The sequence below is a fragment of the Dipteris shenzhenensis genome, chromosome 15 (genome assembly GCF_047967505.1).
Source record: "Dipteris shenzhenensis isolate YYH24624 ecotype China chromosome 15, Dip_SZ_1.0, whole genome shotgun sequence".
Lineage (NCBI taxonomy): Eukaryota > Viridiplantae > Streptophyta > Polypodiopsida > Gleicheniales > Dipteridaceae > Dipteris > Dipteris shenzhenensis.
The window spans coordinates 48351739-48367055 of NC_141610.1; the positions used below are offsets into that span (position 1 = coordinate 48351739).

Consider the following 15317-nt stretch of genomic DNA (forward strand, 5'->3'; position numbering starts at 1 on the left):
ACTCAATCACGGGCGATGGCATATCGTTTTTCCACCCAGCCTTTTTCTCATGGATCGCATTTCATCTGATACGTAATTTCTTTTTCTCATGCCTGTCCACAAAACCCACAACTCCCTAGATGGTTCCCTCTGCCACATGTCATCATTTTAGCCCTTTTCTTGGTACACCATTTACCCCTCTCTTGGGGCACAATTAAACCATTTGCCCCTTGGCATTATTACACATTTAGGTGCACCTAGGCCTTAGCACTCAGAACCACCTAGTCAATGCCATTACACCCTCACCTAGGACCTTGGCAGTTACTTCTCTTAACCATTTTATTTATGCACATTAAATATTACAGAAGTCGGTCATCTAAGAGAAAATGCCCACCGATCTTTCCGAGGTCATGCTATCTCGGCTAGAGCATAACATTCCTTCCCTCTTTAAGCATCAGCGTCCTCGATGATGAAATCTGGGAACACTCTCCGTAACTGGTATACGGATTCCTAGGTAGCTTCTGATAGAGGCTGACCATGCCATGCAACCAACACCGTGGGTATCTTCCGATTTCGTATTTGCATTGTTCCTTGGTCCAGGATTCTTGTTGGTTTGCGCCTCGCATTATCCTCTATCTCCTGAAACAAAACCACACCTTCGATTAGTGAGTCACCAGTATGCAAAAATTTCTTTAAACGAGAAACATGAAACACTGGGTGCACCTTACACCCCGGTGGTAATTCTAATTTATAGGCTACCTTGCCTATTCTTTTTAGAATTAACCACAGCCCACAGTATCGAGGTGATAACTTAGCACACTCTCCTGAAGTCAACGACTTCGAGTGCGAAGGAACTCTGAGAAAAACTTTTTCTCCTTCCTTAAATACTCTTATAGACCGGTTTTCATCCGCATACACCTTGGCTCTATCCATAGCCTGGCGGATATTAGCTCTCGCAAGTGCTAGCATCTCCCGCATCTGAACCACAAAGTTCGCGGCACTAGGCACTTTCTGAGGTACTCCAACTATAGTTGGATTGGCTGGTCTATAACCATAGTTCAGCTCAAACGGAGTGAACCCAGTAGAGGAATGTTTTCTATCATTGTAGGCAAACTCCAACAATGGCAACCACTTGTTCCATGTATGTTGCCTCAATGACACATATGCCCTCAGCATATCCTCTAAAGTCTGGTTGACTCTCTCCGTCTGACCATCCGTCTCAGGATGATCCCCATTACTCATTCCCAACTCAGTCCTTAGTGTCTCAAATACCGCTGTCCAAAAATGACCGGTAAATCTGACATCTCTGTCTGACACTATGGATCTATGCAATCCATGCAGACGAAATATATGTCTAATAAACAAATCCGCCACTTGCGGGGCACTAACAGACTCCCTAGTCGGAATGAAGTGAGCCATCTTGGTTGGACGATCAACTACCACAAGGATAGAATCATATCCACCTTGTGTCGTAGGCAGTCCTACAATAAAGTCCATGGAAATGCTCTCCCACTTACTTAGTGGTATCTCCAAGGGCCGTAAAAGTCCGGGTGGCTTTACCCGCTCGGCCTTGCTTACCTGACACGAGAAACACCGTGTCACATATTCATGAATATGCTTTTTCATCTTTGGCCAAAAGAAATCTCGCTTCACGAGATCATATGTCTTCTCGACTCCTGGGTGTCCCGCACATGGGCTATCATGGCACTGTCGAATGACTCTCTGCCTGAGATCATTTTGACTAGGTACTACAACCTTGCCATTTCTTTCTAGCATACCATCCCTTATGGTATATCTTGCATAAGTTTGGCCTTTTCTGGATGCCAGGTCATCCTTTTCATTTTCCCCGGGTTTTAACACATGAGCCTTAGGCCATAAGCTCTGGACAAACTCGTTCATCTTGTGAGTTTCTTTGATCTCGGTCATTAGAGCACTCTCTAATACCGTGAAACTCAGGTTGTGCATAATGCGAGACAACGCATCAGCAACCTTATTATCTTTTCCTCTTCAGTACCGAATCGTTAAATTAAACTCATGCATGAGCTCTGCCCACCTAGCTTGGCGGCCCCTCAAGTCAGGCTGTTTACTAAAATGTTTCAGAGTATCATGATCCACATCCACATAAAACTTTGAACCATACAAATAATGCCTCCATGTTTTCAAAGCATGGACAACAGCATACAACTCCAATTCATGAGTTGGCCAATTCCTCTGAGAGGGAGAAAGCTTCTTGCCTTCAAAGGCTACTGGCCTTCCCTCTTGAAGGAGAGCTGCTCCTACCGCAATGCCACTTGCATCGGTTTCTAGGAACAACGGTTTCTGGGGATCAACTATTTTTAACACCGGTCCTGTGACCACAGCTTGTTTTATGGTGTTAAAACTTTCTTGTTGATTCTGTCCCCATATAAAAGATACTTTATCTGAGGTCAGATCAGTCAATGGTGATACTATTTCGGAATATCCTTTGATATGCCTTCTATAAAATTGGACAAATCCCAAGAATGATCGCAAACGCGGTCAGACTCTGAGGGATTGGCCAAGTTAGTATCGCAGCCACTTTCTTCGGATCCATTTCTACCCCCTGTGGAGTAATTATGAATCCTAAATATTCAAGCCTAACCATACACAGTATAGTTTTCTTTTTATTTACATAAAGACTGGCTTTCCTCAAAGTAGTGAACACTATTCTCAAGTGTTCACGATGCTCAGTAATACTTTTACTGAACACTAGAATATCGTCAATAAAATGTACTACAAACTTTCCGATATACGGATGTAGTAAATCGTTCATAAGCATGACGAATGTCGCTGGAGCATTGGTAAGTCCGAAGGGCATTACCAAAAACTCATAATGACCAAACCTGCTTCTGAAAGCGGTTTTATGCACATCCTCGGCTCTAATCCGGATCAAATGGTAGCCACACTTAAGATCTATCTTGCTGAAAATCACGGCTCCATGTAATGCATCTAGCAAATCATCAATCTGAGCCATCGGATACCTGTGCTTAACAGTGATATTATTCAATACTCTGTAATCTATAGTGAGGCGAAACGTATCATCCTTTTTCTTCTTTAATATCACTGGCGAAGCAAAAGGTGAGAAACTTGGTTGAATCTGCCCCAACTTGAGGTATTCTTCCAGTTGTCTACGCACCTCTGCCTCTTCAGTAAAGCTCATTCTATAGGGAGGTCTATTTACAGGTTCTGCCCCCGGGATCAGTTCAATCTTATGCTGAACTTTCCGTTTTGGAGGTAACCCATAAGGTAGTTCATCCCTAAAACATTCAGAGAACTTCTCTGATATCTCTTTAGCCAACTCGGCCATTTCCCCATCTTGGGTAGCCTTAGTGCTAGTCGATGCATCATCAATCGACTCTACCGATGCTATACACAGACACACAAACTCTTTCAGAGTCTTCCGAATTTCCATGGCTGAAATCAGTGGTCCTCGAGGTAAATCCTTTTCACCTCGCAAAACATATTCTACCCCGTTCATCTTGAACTGGTAAATATGCTTTTTTCAATCAATGGCTGGATTTTTCCAAAAATGCCAAGCCATGCCTAGGGCTATATCTGCGTGAGCAAGTCTGGTCAGTTCAAAATCCAGCTTCTCAACATAGTCCTGAATTCGAAGTTCGAACTGGGTAATCCTTTGGTCCCATACTTCAGTTGAACTTCCGTCCGCCATCCTGACCGGATAAGCGTAGTTAGACGTGAATTCGAAGTTCCAACTGGGTAACCCTTTGGTCCCATACTTCAGTTGAACTTCCGTCCGCTATCCTGACCGTATAAGCATAGTCAGACGGACTAGTTTTCAACTTGAGCCTCTTAATAAGTTTCGAGTTGATTACATTGTGTGTTGACGCTGAGTCAAACAACACAATCACATCATGATTGGCTACTTGCCCTTTCATTTTAATCAACTCAGGCTCATTGAAAACCGTATACCCCGTTACTGCGGGCTTTGAAAGGATGTTATCAGGTGCACCGCTTACTAACTTAGTAACATACACACTTAACAACACAGGTCCTAACCTCTGAGAAGGTCCCGCCAATTGCATCTGCATATGTTCCGCATTGGGACTCTCCTGCATTTTCGCGTCGCATTCAGATATTATCATATTGGCCGTGCGACGGTCTTTATTCAGTGGACAATCTTTCCACTGATGTCGCTGAAGACAGCCGAAGCACAATCCTTCTTTTCTAGCTTTCTCTTTTTGTTCAGGGGTCAACGAGGACTTTGTCCGGGCTGCCATTGGAGTTATTTTCCTTTTCACCCCAACGGTGGTACTTGTTTTTGTTGGTCCCTCAACCGGCTTCACCTGCTTGGTTTGTGGCCACTTGGCTGGGAGACACTTGTCTTTGAAATCCATTTCCTCTGAAATCCCCCTTTTCTCGGGTACTCATACTGAGTCCCTGCCTGCACAAATCCACTAGATCTGCCTCTGGCATCCTCATAGTTCAGGGCTACTGCAATAGATTCATCTAATGTAGTCAAATATTTAGCCCGAACTTCCATTTTAATTTTGTCGTTCAATCCATAGATATAGTCTTTCAACTGAACCGACATAGGGAGAGGGTCTGTTATCTTCATAACACATTCCCTGAACTTGTCAGTGTACTCTGCCACCGACAAATTTCTCTGACGAAGGTTTCTATAAGCATCCCAAGCTCGGGACTCTTCGTCAGGTGGAAGAAAGTGTTTCTTAAATTCAGCTTTAAACCCTTCCCAGGTGGTAGGGGCAACTTGATCTTTCTGCTACTTTATCCACCATCTATCCGCTGCCTCAATAAACAGGTGAGTGGCCTCACGGATTTTCTTTAACTCAGATCTGATTTCACAAATGGCGAAGGCTTCTTCCCACTTGTGTAACCAAACCTCGATCACATCAGAACTGCGCTCGGTCATCCGACCAGCGTACTTCTCCGGTCTATAGTTAGCAATATAAGGCACCTTGACCCTCGCAGGCTCTGATGAATGTATAGTGGGCTCTGGCTCTGCTGAAGCTTTGCCCTTATCAATTCTAGATGGCCTAGCCGACAAGGCTTGCACCATCTCCCTAATCTCATTCTGACCAGCGTTCACTTGAAGCTGCTGGTTCATGATTTGCTGTAAAGCATCTTCTAATACCGAAATCCTACCGACCAGAGTAGGTGTTGCGTGATGGGACATTTGTTGTGTAGACCGTGCTCTAGACTCACTAGGATTCACCCTGGAATCTTGTCCTTCTGCCTCCATAGTTTCAAAAGGGAGAGTAAGTTTTTTTTTTTTTTTTTTTTTTTCAAGAGTCCCCTTTTGTTATGCAGGAATAATAAACGGCAGCCTCTGCTGTACAGAACGAATCGACTGCAAACTCAAAATTTGTAAAAAAAAGGAAAAGAACTGCTCCCTGGAATAATTCGTCAAAGACAATGCTGAGACCCAGAATTCCCTCGTCACCCCTCCTGTTGAACCCTGTTACGCTGGGTTTGAACCTCAGGGACAAGTCTCGAAGCTTCGAGGTCCTCCGGCCTGTGTAAAACAGGACTGTCTGGTTTTTTTTTTCTTTCGTCTGCTATTACGTAAGCTATCGCCTCGCTCCACCTTCGCTTGACTCCACACAGGCGCACGTCGGTGCTCAGCAAAGCCCGCAAAGCCCGTCTGTCAAGGGTGCGCCATGCTGTCGCAGCACTTCGCCAATCTGCTCCGCTGACTTTCCCCCTCGTCAACTGACATTCTACGCCTATCGTTCGCTATCTAGTGAACGCTTGTTGAAGACCTCCCTCACAACGAACTCAGCCACCACAGAGGTCTTCGTCACGGGCAACAACCTTCCAATCCGTCGCATGTCACGAGCAGCCGCATTTCTTCCTCCACGCCTGCTGTCCGCTATCATCGATCAAGTGATAGCACTAACTATGCACCGTTCGTAGCTTTCGTCACAGCTTACGAACCCCTTCTCTTAGTCTCTTCCCTTGGGCTCTGATACCAAAATGAAACGAACCTATTCTATCTCTCTCCTGTTCCACTCAATCACGTCTCTCCTGTTCCACTCAATCACGGGCGATGGCATATCGTTTTTCCACCCAGCCTTTTTCTCATGGATCGCATTTCATCTGACACGTAATTTCTTTTTCTCATGCCTTCCACAAAACCCACAACTCCCTAGATGGTTCCCTCTGCCACATGTCATCATTTTAGCCCTTTTCTTGGTACACCATTTACCCCTCTCTTGGGGCACAATTAAACCATTTGCCCCTTGGCATTATTACACATTTAGGTGCACCTAGGCCTTAGCACTCAGAACCACCTAGTCAATGCCATTACACCCTCACCTAGGACCTTGGCAGTTACTTCTCTCGACCATTTTATTTACGCACATTAAATATTACAGAAGTCGGTCATCTAAGAGAAAATGCCCACCGATCTTTCCGAGGTCATGCTACCTCGGCTAGAGCATAACACTTAGTAGCCACTAACCATAGTTAGTGGACTAACTGCAGTTAGGGGAAAAAACCTCTTAAAGAGGGAAAAGTGTCCCTAACTAGCTTATTAAATTACATTGGTCACTGCTGAATTATATCTATAATTCTAACACCCCCCTGCAGTTCCAATGTCATGTACAAGGCTGATTAATCACCAAACGGATATAAGTTCAGGGCACTGCGAAATGCCTCAAACTTTTCACGTGGTAGTGCTTTGGTGAAAATATCTGCAACATTGTCATGTGTGGACACAAAGATCATACTGATCTTTCCTGCATGCAACTTCTCTTTGACGTAGTGATAGTGATCTATCCTCGTGACTCTTGTGAACTGAACTGCACTTCAAGAGGGGATTCTTGTGTTTTCTTAGATCTTAGACTTTCTCAATCTACCATAGGATTAGAGGTTGATATATACGATAAACGTGAACAACCTGAATATAGTGGTTTACACATTATAAAAATGCCTCACATTGACTCAAACATTTCTGATTTGGCAAAATATGGAGTCATTTCTTCCCAATTCCATAGATTTTCCCGCCTTTGTACAACTAAGGAGTCTTTTATCACTCAATGTAGTAATTTGATCACTTTACTATTACACAAGAGGTATAATCCAAGGAAAATAATGAAAAAAGTTCGCACATTCTTAGATATGAAGTCTTTTATCTATGGTGTTTCGGCCTTAGGTTTGTTTAGAATGATTGAACATAAGCTGAAAACAAAAAGCGGGGAGCTGAATGGCCCGTTTTTCTTTTAGTTTCAAAAGAGAGTTTGTTTGAGTATACTTGTGCTTTCTAAGTTAGAAATGTATTTTTGCCTCTTTGCAGAAACGAGACATAAGTGTAAAGTGCCATTTAACTTTTTATGTTTTAAATTAGAGAGAGAGAGAGAGAGAGAGAGAGAGAGAGAGCGAGAGAGAGAGAGAGTTTCTAGTTTTTTGGAAGTTTTTGTTTCTTGACTTGCTTGTTTATTTTTGCTTAAGTCACCTGCTTTGTTTCTTCTTTATTTCTTGTTTTCATTCTCTTTTGTTTATTTGACGTATTTTAGTAAGCACTGGGTTTGCCCAAGAGACTCCGCGGGTCTTTAGAAACCCAGTATAGCTGCTTATGCTTGGGCACCGATGACGACATAAGTGTTGCTTTGCTTGCTAAGTATGTCTTCCTTTTGCTTTTCATAAAAGTTTTTGTTTACCTCTTTTTTCTTCTCTTTCATTTTCTCTTTTATTTTCTTTGTAGATTTTTGATCTTTAGAACAACAAAAATTCTAAATTTGTATGATTGGACTTATTCTAGTCTTACAAAGGTATATATAGTGATAGTGAACCTCACTGTGCTTCGTGCGAGCATGAAACAATGGATTCTTTGCCACTGCAATGGCACTCTGACTAACAGTGAGAATTGGAGAAGGACCCTCCAAGGACAGATGAAGATCAGCAAATAGACGTTGCAGCCAGACACATTCAACTGTTGCTGTGAAAGCTGCCCTGTACTCAGCTTCACATGATGAGGTAGCCACTGTAGATTGTTTCTTGCTCAGCCAGGAAATGCAAGATTTACCTAAAAAGAAACAATTGCCACTAGTGGACTGCCTAGTGTCATAATCACCAGCCCAATCTGAATCACTGTAGGCATGCATCTGCAAGTCACCCCCCCTGGGAAATAACAAGCCAAAAGACTTCGTGCCCTGCAAATAACGGAAGATGCGCTTAACTGCCTGCCAATGCATAGTTTTTGGGCTGTGCATATACCTGCTCACCTGAGATACTGCAAACTGAATATCAGGTCTAGTGTTGCAGAGATATATGAGGCATCCAACAGCCTGACTGTAAAGTGTGGCATCAACTAATTCTCCTGTATCATGCATTGTGAGTTTCAGCCCCGGCTCCGTGGGAGTGGCTATGGGCTTACAATCATGCATATTAAATGTGTCCAAGAGTTTCTGCACATACTTGGACTGAGACATAACATTTCACGTCTCTCTTGAGAGAACTGGATCCCCAAATAAAAGTGAAGCAGTCCCAAATCTGACATGTCAAAGTTGGTCTACAAATCAGCTTTGAAATGTGCAATATTATCTTCATTGGACCCTGTGAGCAGTAAGTCATCGACATAAAGAAGGATGACTAAAATTTCCCCCCCATCCATCTTGATGTAGAGGGTGCTCTCAGTAGGACTATTGTGCAGCCCCTTGCTGGTAAAAAAGGCATGAATCTTGGCATACCATGCACGAGGGGCCTGTTTCAGCAAGACCAGATACAGTGGCTACACCTATCACTCCTACAGCTGGAGGCAGGGGTAGAGGTCAAAATGCAACACAAGTAGTTGGAGCTGTCGCTCCAGGGGCTACCACATTAGACCAGAAAAGATGGGACTCTAGAGATGCACAAGCTGTTTCAGTGATTTCTCTCTGTGTGAAGAGATTCATTATACCTTACATTCGGTCATGCAAGACATCAAAGGCAGCTTGGGAGATACTAGAGAGTATGTTTGCAGCAAGAAATGATGCCAGAGTTTCCTTTCTGAAACGAGAGCTTTCTCATACGCATATGGATGAGGCAGATTCCATGAATTTTCACCTCACAAAGCTTCAGGATTTGAGAGAGCAACTGCTGAATATTGATGAAGTCATTCCGGATTCAAAGATGATTACGACGACTCTGAATTCTCTTCCTGAGTCCTATCTTGGTTTCCACACCTCGCTGAATTTGTCATTGAGGGGGGGCAGCAATCCTCTTTCTTTTCACGAGTTGGTAGGACTTCTGTTGCAGGAGGAGCAGACACGAAGAAATATGGCAACTGGGGCTGGCGAGCATGCCATGCTTTCCAAGTTCAAGCCCAAAGGAAAAGGGCAGCAAAAACAACATGCCAATCAGCCCGCACATCAGCATAAAGCTGATTCAAGACAGCCCTCTTATAAGGCTAAGGGTGATGCAGATAAGCAGAAAAAGAAGGGCATTTGTCATTATTGCAAGAAGCCAGGTCATTATATTGGAGAATTGCAAGAAGTGCATAGCTAAAGAGAAGAAAAGGGATTCAGGTATGGTTGTGTCAGATGCATCAGCTCCTCATTCTCATGATGGGAGAGATGTTGCAGCGAACTTTGTGGAAGAGCACTATGACTTTTTGTCTTGCACTTCAGATTTTTCAGTGGGTAGTTCAGATGCTAGAGCCACTAATGATGATGACCCTTATGCTTTTTTGACTTGCAGCTATGATTCGATGCACGCTGTCTTAGTGTCAATGAGACACTGAATACTTGGTATTTTGACAGTGGTGCTTCAAAGCACATCACTTTCAAGAAGAGTCTTTTTGTATCTCTGCATCTTCCACCTATTAAAAAGAAGGTGACTTGTGCAAATAATTCTTCTTATTTAGTGTGTGGAGTGGGAGACATTATTCTCACATCCATTGATGGCACACATTCCAGAATTTCAGATGTACTCTATGTGCTAGGCATAAAGAAGAATTTGCTTTCAGTGTCCTCTCTTAATAGAGGAGGATTTCAGGTTGTATTTGATGATGATAACTGCACAGTTAGAGACAGAGAATGACTATGCTTTGATGTTGTCTGGCACTTTGTATCGGGGTCTTTCTCAGCTTGATTTATATGAAAAAAGATCCGATCTTGCATTATCAGTGAGCACTCCCATTGCTGCGATGCAGAATGCGGAGTTATGGCATGCCAAGTATGGGCACATGAGCTATGGCAGCTTAATGACACTTCAGAGGCATGATATGATTGATGCATTGCCTCCTTTAGAGTCACCTCCTCCTCATGCATGTGAGGGTTGCATCCTTGGCAAGATGCATCGATTTCCTTTCAAGAAGGATGGTGCAGTGAAAGCTACACGCAAATTACAGCTTATTCACAGTGATGTCTGCGGTCCCATGAGGAGACCTGCTGTTGGGGGTTATCTTTATTATGTTATATTCATAGATGACTTTACCAACTACACTTGGGTCTATGGTCTCAAGGCAAAATCAGAAGTGTCTATGCATTTCAAACACTTTGTGGCTATGGTTGAGAATGAGACAAGACTCAAGGTGTAGACACTTCGCACAGATTGAGGGGGGGAGTATATTTCTCATGAGTTTGAGGCATTCTTGAAGGAGAAAGGCATCACGCATCAGCTTATAGTGAGGCTTACACCTCAACAGAATGGCAAAGCTGAGCGGAAGAATCGCACTCTTATGGAGATAAATAGATGCATACTTATCAGTAAGAAGTTGCCTCACAGGTTTTGTCTTGAAGGCCTCATGTGTGCCAACTATGTTTTGAATGGGGCTCCCACAAAGGCTTTGAAGACAATCACTCCCTATGAGGCATGGCATGGGAGAACGCCTTCAGTGGACCATTTTAGAGTTTTTGGTTGTGTTGCATATGCCCACGTGCCTGTGGAGTTTCGACATAAGTTGTCAGATAAGGCACTTAAATGCATTTTTGTGGGGTATAGTTCACAAAGCAAAGGCTATCGTCTCTACAATCCTGCTTCACGCAAGTTTTTTGTTTTATATTCTCTGAAAATTCAGCACATACACATGCTGAATTTCAGATTCGAGCTTCTTCAGATGATGTGTTTGAGGGGATGCTTCCTATAGCATTTGGTTCTCCAGTTGAGGTTCATTCTGAAAATCAGAATTTACAGCAACCTCCTCCTAATCCATATGCCCCGATTCAGCCACTGGTTGATTATGTACCTCCACAGGGTGTGGCTGAAGTTGTCAGGCAAGAGATTCAAGAAATACACGCAGCCAAAACAGTCCCGACTCGGTTGCTACAGACTCTCAGGGAGAGTAGGCTTGAGGCCCCATTGCCTGGCAAGGCTCGTAGTGCAGTAAGGCACGCAGGGGGGGCTCTTTCAGTTCTTATGCAAGGACTTTTCTTGATGAAGAGGAGCCTGACTCTTTTGAAGAAGCAAAGGATAATGTGCATTGGATGCATGCCATGCACAATGAGTTGCAGTCCATAGAAAAAAATCAGACTTGGGATATTGTGGATTTGCCACCAGGTAAACATGCCATTGGTACCAAGTGGGTTTTCAAAGTAAAAAGGAAGCTAGATGGGTCTATTGACAGGTACAAGCAAGGTTGGTTGCCAAAGGCTATGCACAAAAGAAGGGCATAGATTATGAGGAGACTTTTGCTCCTACATCCCGGAGACCATACGGTCAGTTATTGCAATGACTAAATTTTGTGTGGAATGTCCATCAGTTGGACATAAAAACAGGTTTTCTTAATGGAGACTTGCAGGAAGAGGTTTATGTCAAGTGACCTTCTGGATTTGAACTTTCTGGCAATGCGCTTCAGGTTTGCAAGCTTAACAAAGCTTTATATGGGCTGAAACAAGTCCCACGTGCATGGTATGCCAAGATAGATGCATTCTTGGCAAGTAAGGGATTACACAATAGTCCCACGGAAAGCACCCTCTACATTAAGAAGGATGGGGGGGATATTTTGGTCATCATTCTTTATGTAGATGACATGCTGCTTACAAGGTCAAATGAGGATATAATTGCAGATTTTAAGGCTGAGTTGAAAGCTGAATTTGACATGACAGATTCGGGCATGTTAAATTCTTAATTGGGGATCTAGTTTATACAAGACAAGCGTGGCATCGTTATGTCGCAATCCAAGTATGTGCAGAAGCTCTTGGATAGGTTCAACATGCATGATTGTAAGCCTATTGCGACTCCCATGGAGCCGGGGCTGAAGCTTACTATGTATGATGCAGGTGAATCAGTGGATGTCACACTTTACAGCCAAGCTTTTGGATGCCTCATCTACTTGTGCAATACACGGCCCGATATTCAGTATGCAGTATCTTAGGTGAGCAGATATATGCACAGTCCAACGCATCTTCAGATATTTGCAAGGCACAAAGTCTTTTGGCTTGATGTTTCCCAGGGGGGGTGACTTGCAGATGCATGCTTACAGCGATTCAGATTGGGCTAGAGACTATGATACTAGGCAGTCCACTAGTGGTAATTGTTTCTTTTTGGGCAACGCTTGCATTTCTTGGCTAAGCAAGAAGCAATCTACGGTGGCTACTTCCTCATGTGAAGTTGAGTACAGGGCAGCTTTCACAGCGACAGTTGAGTGTGTTTGGCTGCGACGTTTGTTCGCTGATCTTCGTCTCATATTGGAGGGTCCTTCTCCAATTCTCACTGATAGTTAGAGTGCTATAGCAGTGGCAAATAATCTTGTGTTTCATGCTCGCACGAAGCACATTGAGGTTCATTATCATTATGTCAGAGAGAAGTTGCATGCAGGGGAGATCAGTATGATTTATGTGTCAACACATGACAATGTTGCAGACATCTTCACCAAAGCACTTCCACGTGAGAAGTTTGAGGCATTTCGTAGTGCCCTAAACTTCTCTCCTTTTGGTGATTGATCACTACCTTGTACACCACATTGGCACTGTTGGTGTTAGAATTATTATTATATTCTAGGCAGTGGCCAATGTAATGTAATAAGTGGGTTAGGGGCACATTTCCCTCTTAGAGGTTTTTCTCCCTAACCACGGTCTAATCTCTAACTACGGTTAGTGATTAGATAGGGTTTTGTCATTTAGACAAAACCCTCATCTCTTTCATTGTACTACACTTCAGTTCAGTACACTTTGGGGAGTGAACTATGTTCAGCTTATTCTCTCCATTTTGCTCACTCTTGCTCTTGCTTCCTGTTTTCTCACATATGGTCACATGGGTGTGAGAGCAGAGCCCTACAGGGCTAATGTTTTGTGATACTGATGCCTATTGAGAGTGGAAAGAGCGCTGAATGCGAGTGATTTTGTACTCATTGTGTAATCTACTTGTGGGACTCTTCAATTAATAAAGAAATACCGAAAGGGGCACCAAGGATTTGGGGCCAGTCTGTGTCTTTGTAGTTAAGCAGGAGCGCTCTAGCTCCCCCTATCTGTGTTTGGAGTGTCTTAATGTGAAGGCTTTTTGCTGGCTAGTTGTTTTACCACCCTCTTGTTGGCCTTGAGGCTGGTTTCTCTCTCTCTCTCTCTCTCTCTCTCTCTCTCTCTCTCTCGCTATGACGATGTCTGAGAAGAAAAAATCTTTATCTGCCATATGCACTCCATTTTTCATTGCCATAATTCAGCGAATATAGGGGAGACTGCCGATTCCATCATTCAAACTTACATCTGTTTTATTTTGGAGTAAGGGCGACAACAATTCTCTTTAGAGCTTTAGCGATGGTGTCGTAGCCTATCTCTTTGTGGAAGTTTATGCCAATTTTTAGAACAATCAGCATACTCTACCGATTCTGCACTAAGCAATTCGCTTCAGCCTGCTCTAAGCTTTGCCTCGTCTCTGAATCATGGAGAAGCGCAACAACCTCCAATGTTTTCTTCCACAAAAATTAACGAAATTTAATCAGAATTATAAGCCTGAAAATTCTTTGGCATACCAGTTGAGTCCTGTGCTTCCCACTATTTAACGCTATCTTTTGAATAATGGGGGTAATAACAAAGGTTTCCTGTGCAGAAAGTGATATTATGCTTTTGATACGTTTGGTTCACTGGGGGCCATGCAATGCTCCTCCTTTTTGTTTATCAAGTTTAAATCGTCATGTGTTTTCTCTTTAAACAGCTCTGCAGCAGCTGCTTCTTCATCTAAACAAGGAAGCAAAGGACGATATATGGAAAGTGAAGGACTCGATAGACCAAAAGCAAGTGTAACATCAAAGCAAGGGGTGTTTCCTTGTAATGTGACAGGAATTTCTTCCATACATACCAATCTGCTGTCCAATTCACAATCAGTTTGTAGACCATGGGATAGAGGAGACCTCTTCAAGCGGCTTGCAACTTTTAAATCTATGAACTGGTTTGGAAAGCCTGAGGTAGTGTCTTCGTTTCATATGATGAAATAGTGTATTGCAAAAAAATTTCCCTTACATTTTTTGAGTTTTTCTTAAATGCATGCAGTTTTCCTTTGGTAGCAGGTTAAGCTACCGCATAATATGGCCTCTTAGATTTGAGCAGGGAAAAAGATGATGATTGTATTAAAAGAATGGGAATCCTCTGAACAAATTTGTCGTAAAAGTTGTGAGAAAGATTTCTTCAAATTGTAATACGTATAAGTGCATCTTTCTAAGGGAAAGGCTGTAATACATAACATTTGAAGGCTATTTCAAGCACCTTGGCCTTGTCTCTGAACGATATGTCTACAGACTTGACACCTATACGTGGTAACCAAACTCATAATAAACACGGGAGAGAATTGAGATTAATTCTCTCCCTTGAGTAGATAGTTCATGTAGTCAAAGCTCTTGATGGGAAGTTCTTTGAAACTGTGAGCAAAATTTATGTTGCAACATGTTGCATGTTGTATGGGAACCATAGCAAAATGTGTGGAATGTGTATGCAGAGCTGTATGGGTTCTAAAGGCTGTTATGTACTTTGGCATGTTGGTGGGCAACAAATATATGTCCTATTGTGCAGCAAACACAGCCCACCTTAAACAACGTGCAATCTCTGCTAGGAGAGCTTAACTTTGCAGCAAACTTCAAAGACGTATGCTAGTTGTTCTATACCTCAAAAGGATTTCATTTCTTTTGTAAGTCTTTTGGGTCCATTTGGAACCTGGTCTTCTTTATCTTTGTGTGGCTTGGATTTTTGTTAAATGAAGTATAAAAAACAAGACCTTGGGTTGAATAATAAAAGGTACACGAAGTTGTAGGTGCTGAAGGTTTCCTTTGTTGGTTAAATTGCTTGAATTCTAGTTATTGAGGTCAAGGCCATATGGTATGTGCCTTGTAGGCCTAGTTATAGTCGGTTAGGACTATTGGTACAGTTAGTTTATGTACCATCTAGGTCAATTAGGACACTTAGTCCAGTTAGGGCATTTAGCCCTAGGGTTTT

General features: G+C 42.9%; 1 protein-coding gene across 3 annotated transcripts in view; it reads left to right on the plus strand.

Moving 5' to 3' along the window:
* LOC147893919 (uncharacterized) overlaps positions 1-15317 on the plus strand; it is a 70665-nt gene that overhangs the window by 13051 nt on the left and 42297 nt on the right. For all 3 annotated transcript variants that reach the window (XM_087386143.1, XM_087386142.1, XM_087386141.1), the window contains exon 2: positions 14047-14296. In XM_087386143.1, coding sequence (XP_087242269.1) covers positions 14047-14296 — 250 coding nt within the window. The remainder of the gene's footprint in view (positions 1-14046; positions 14297-15317) is intronic.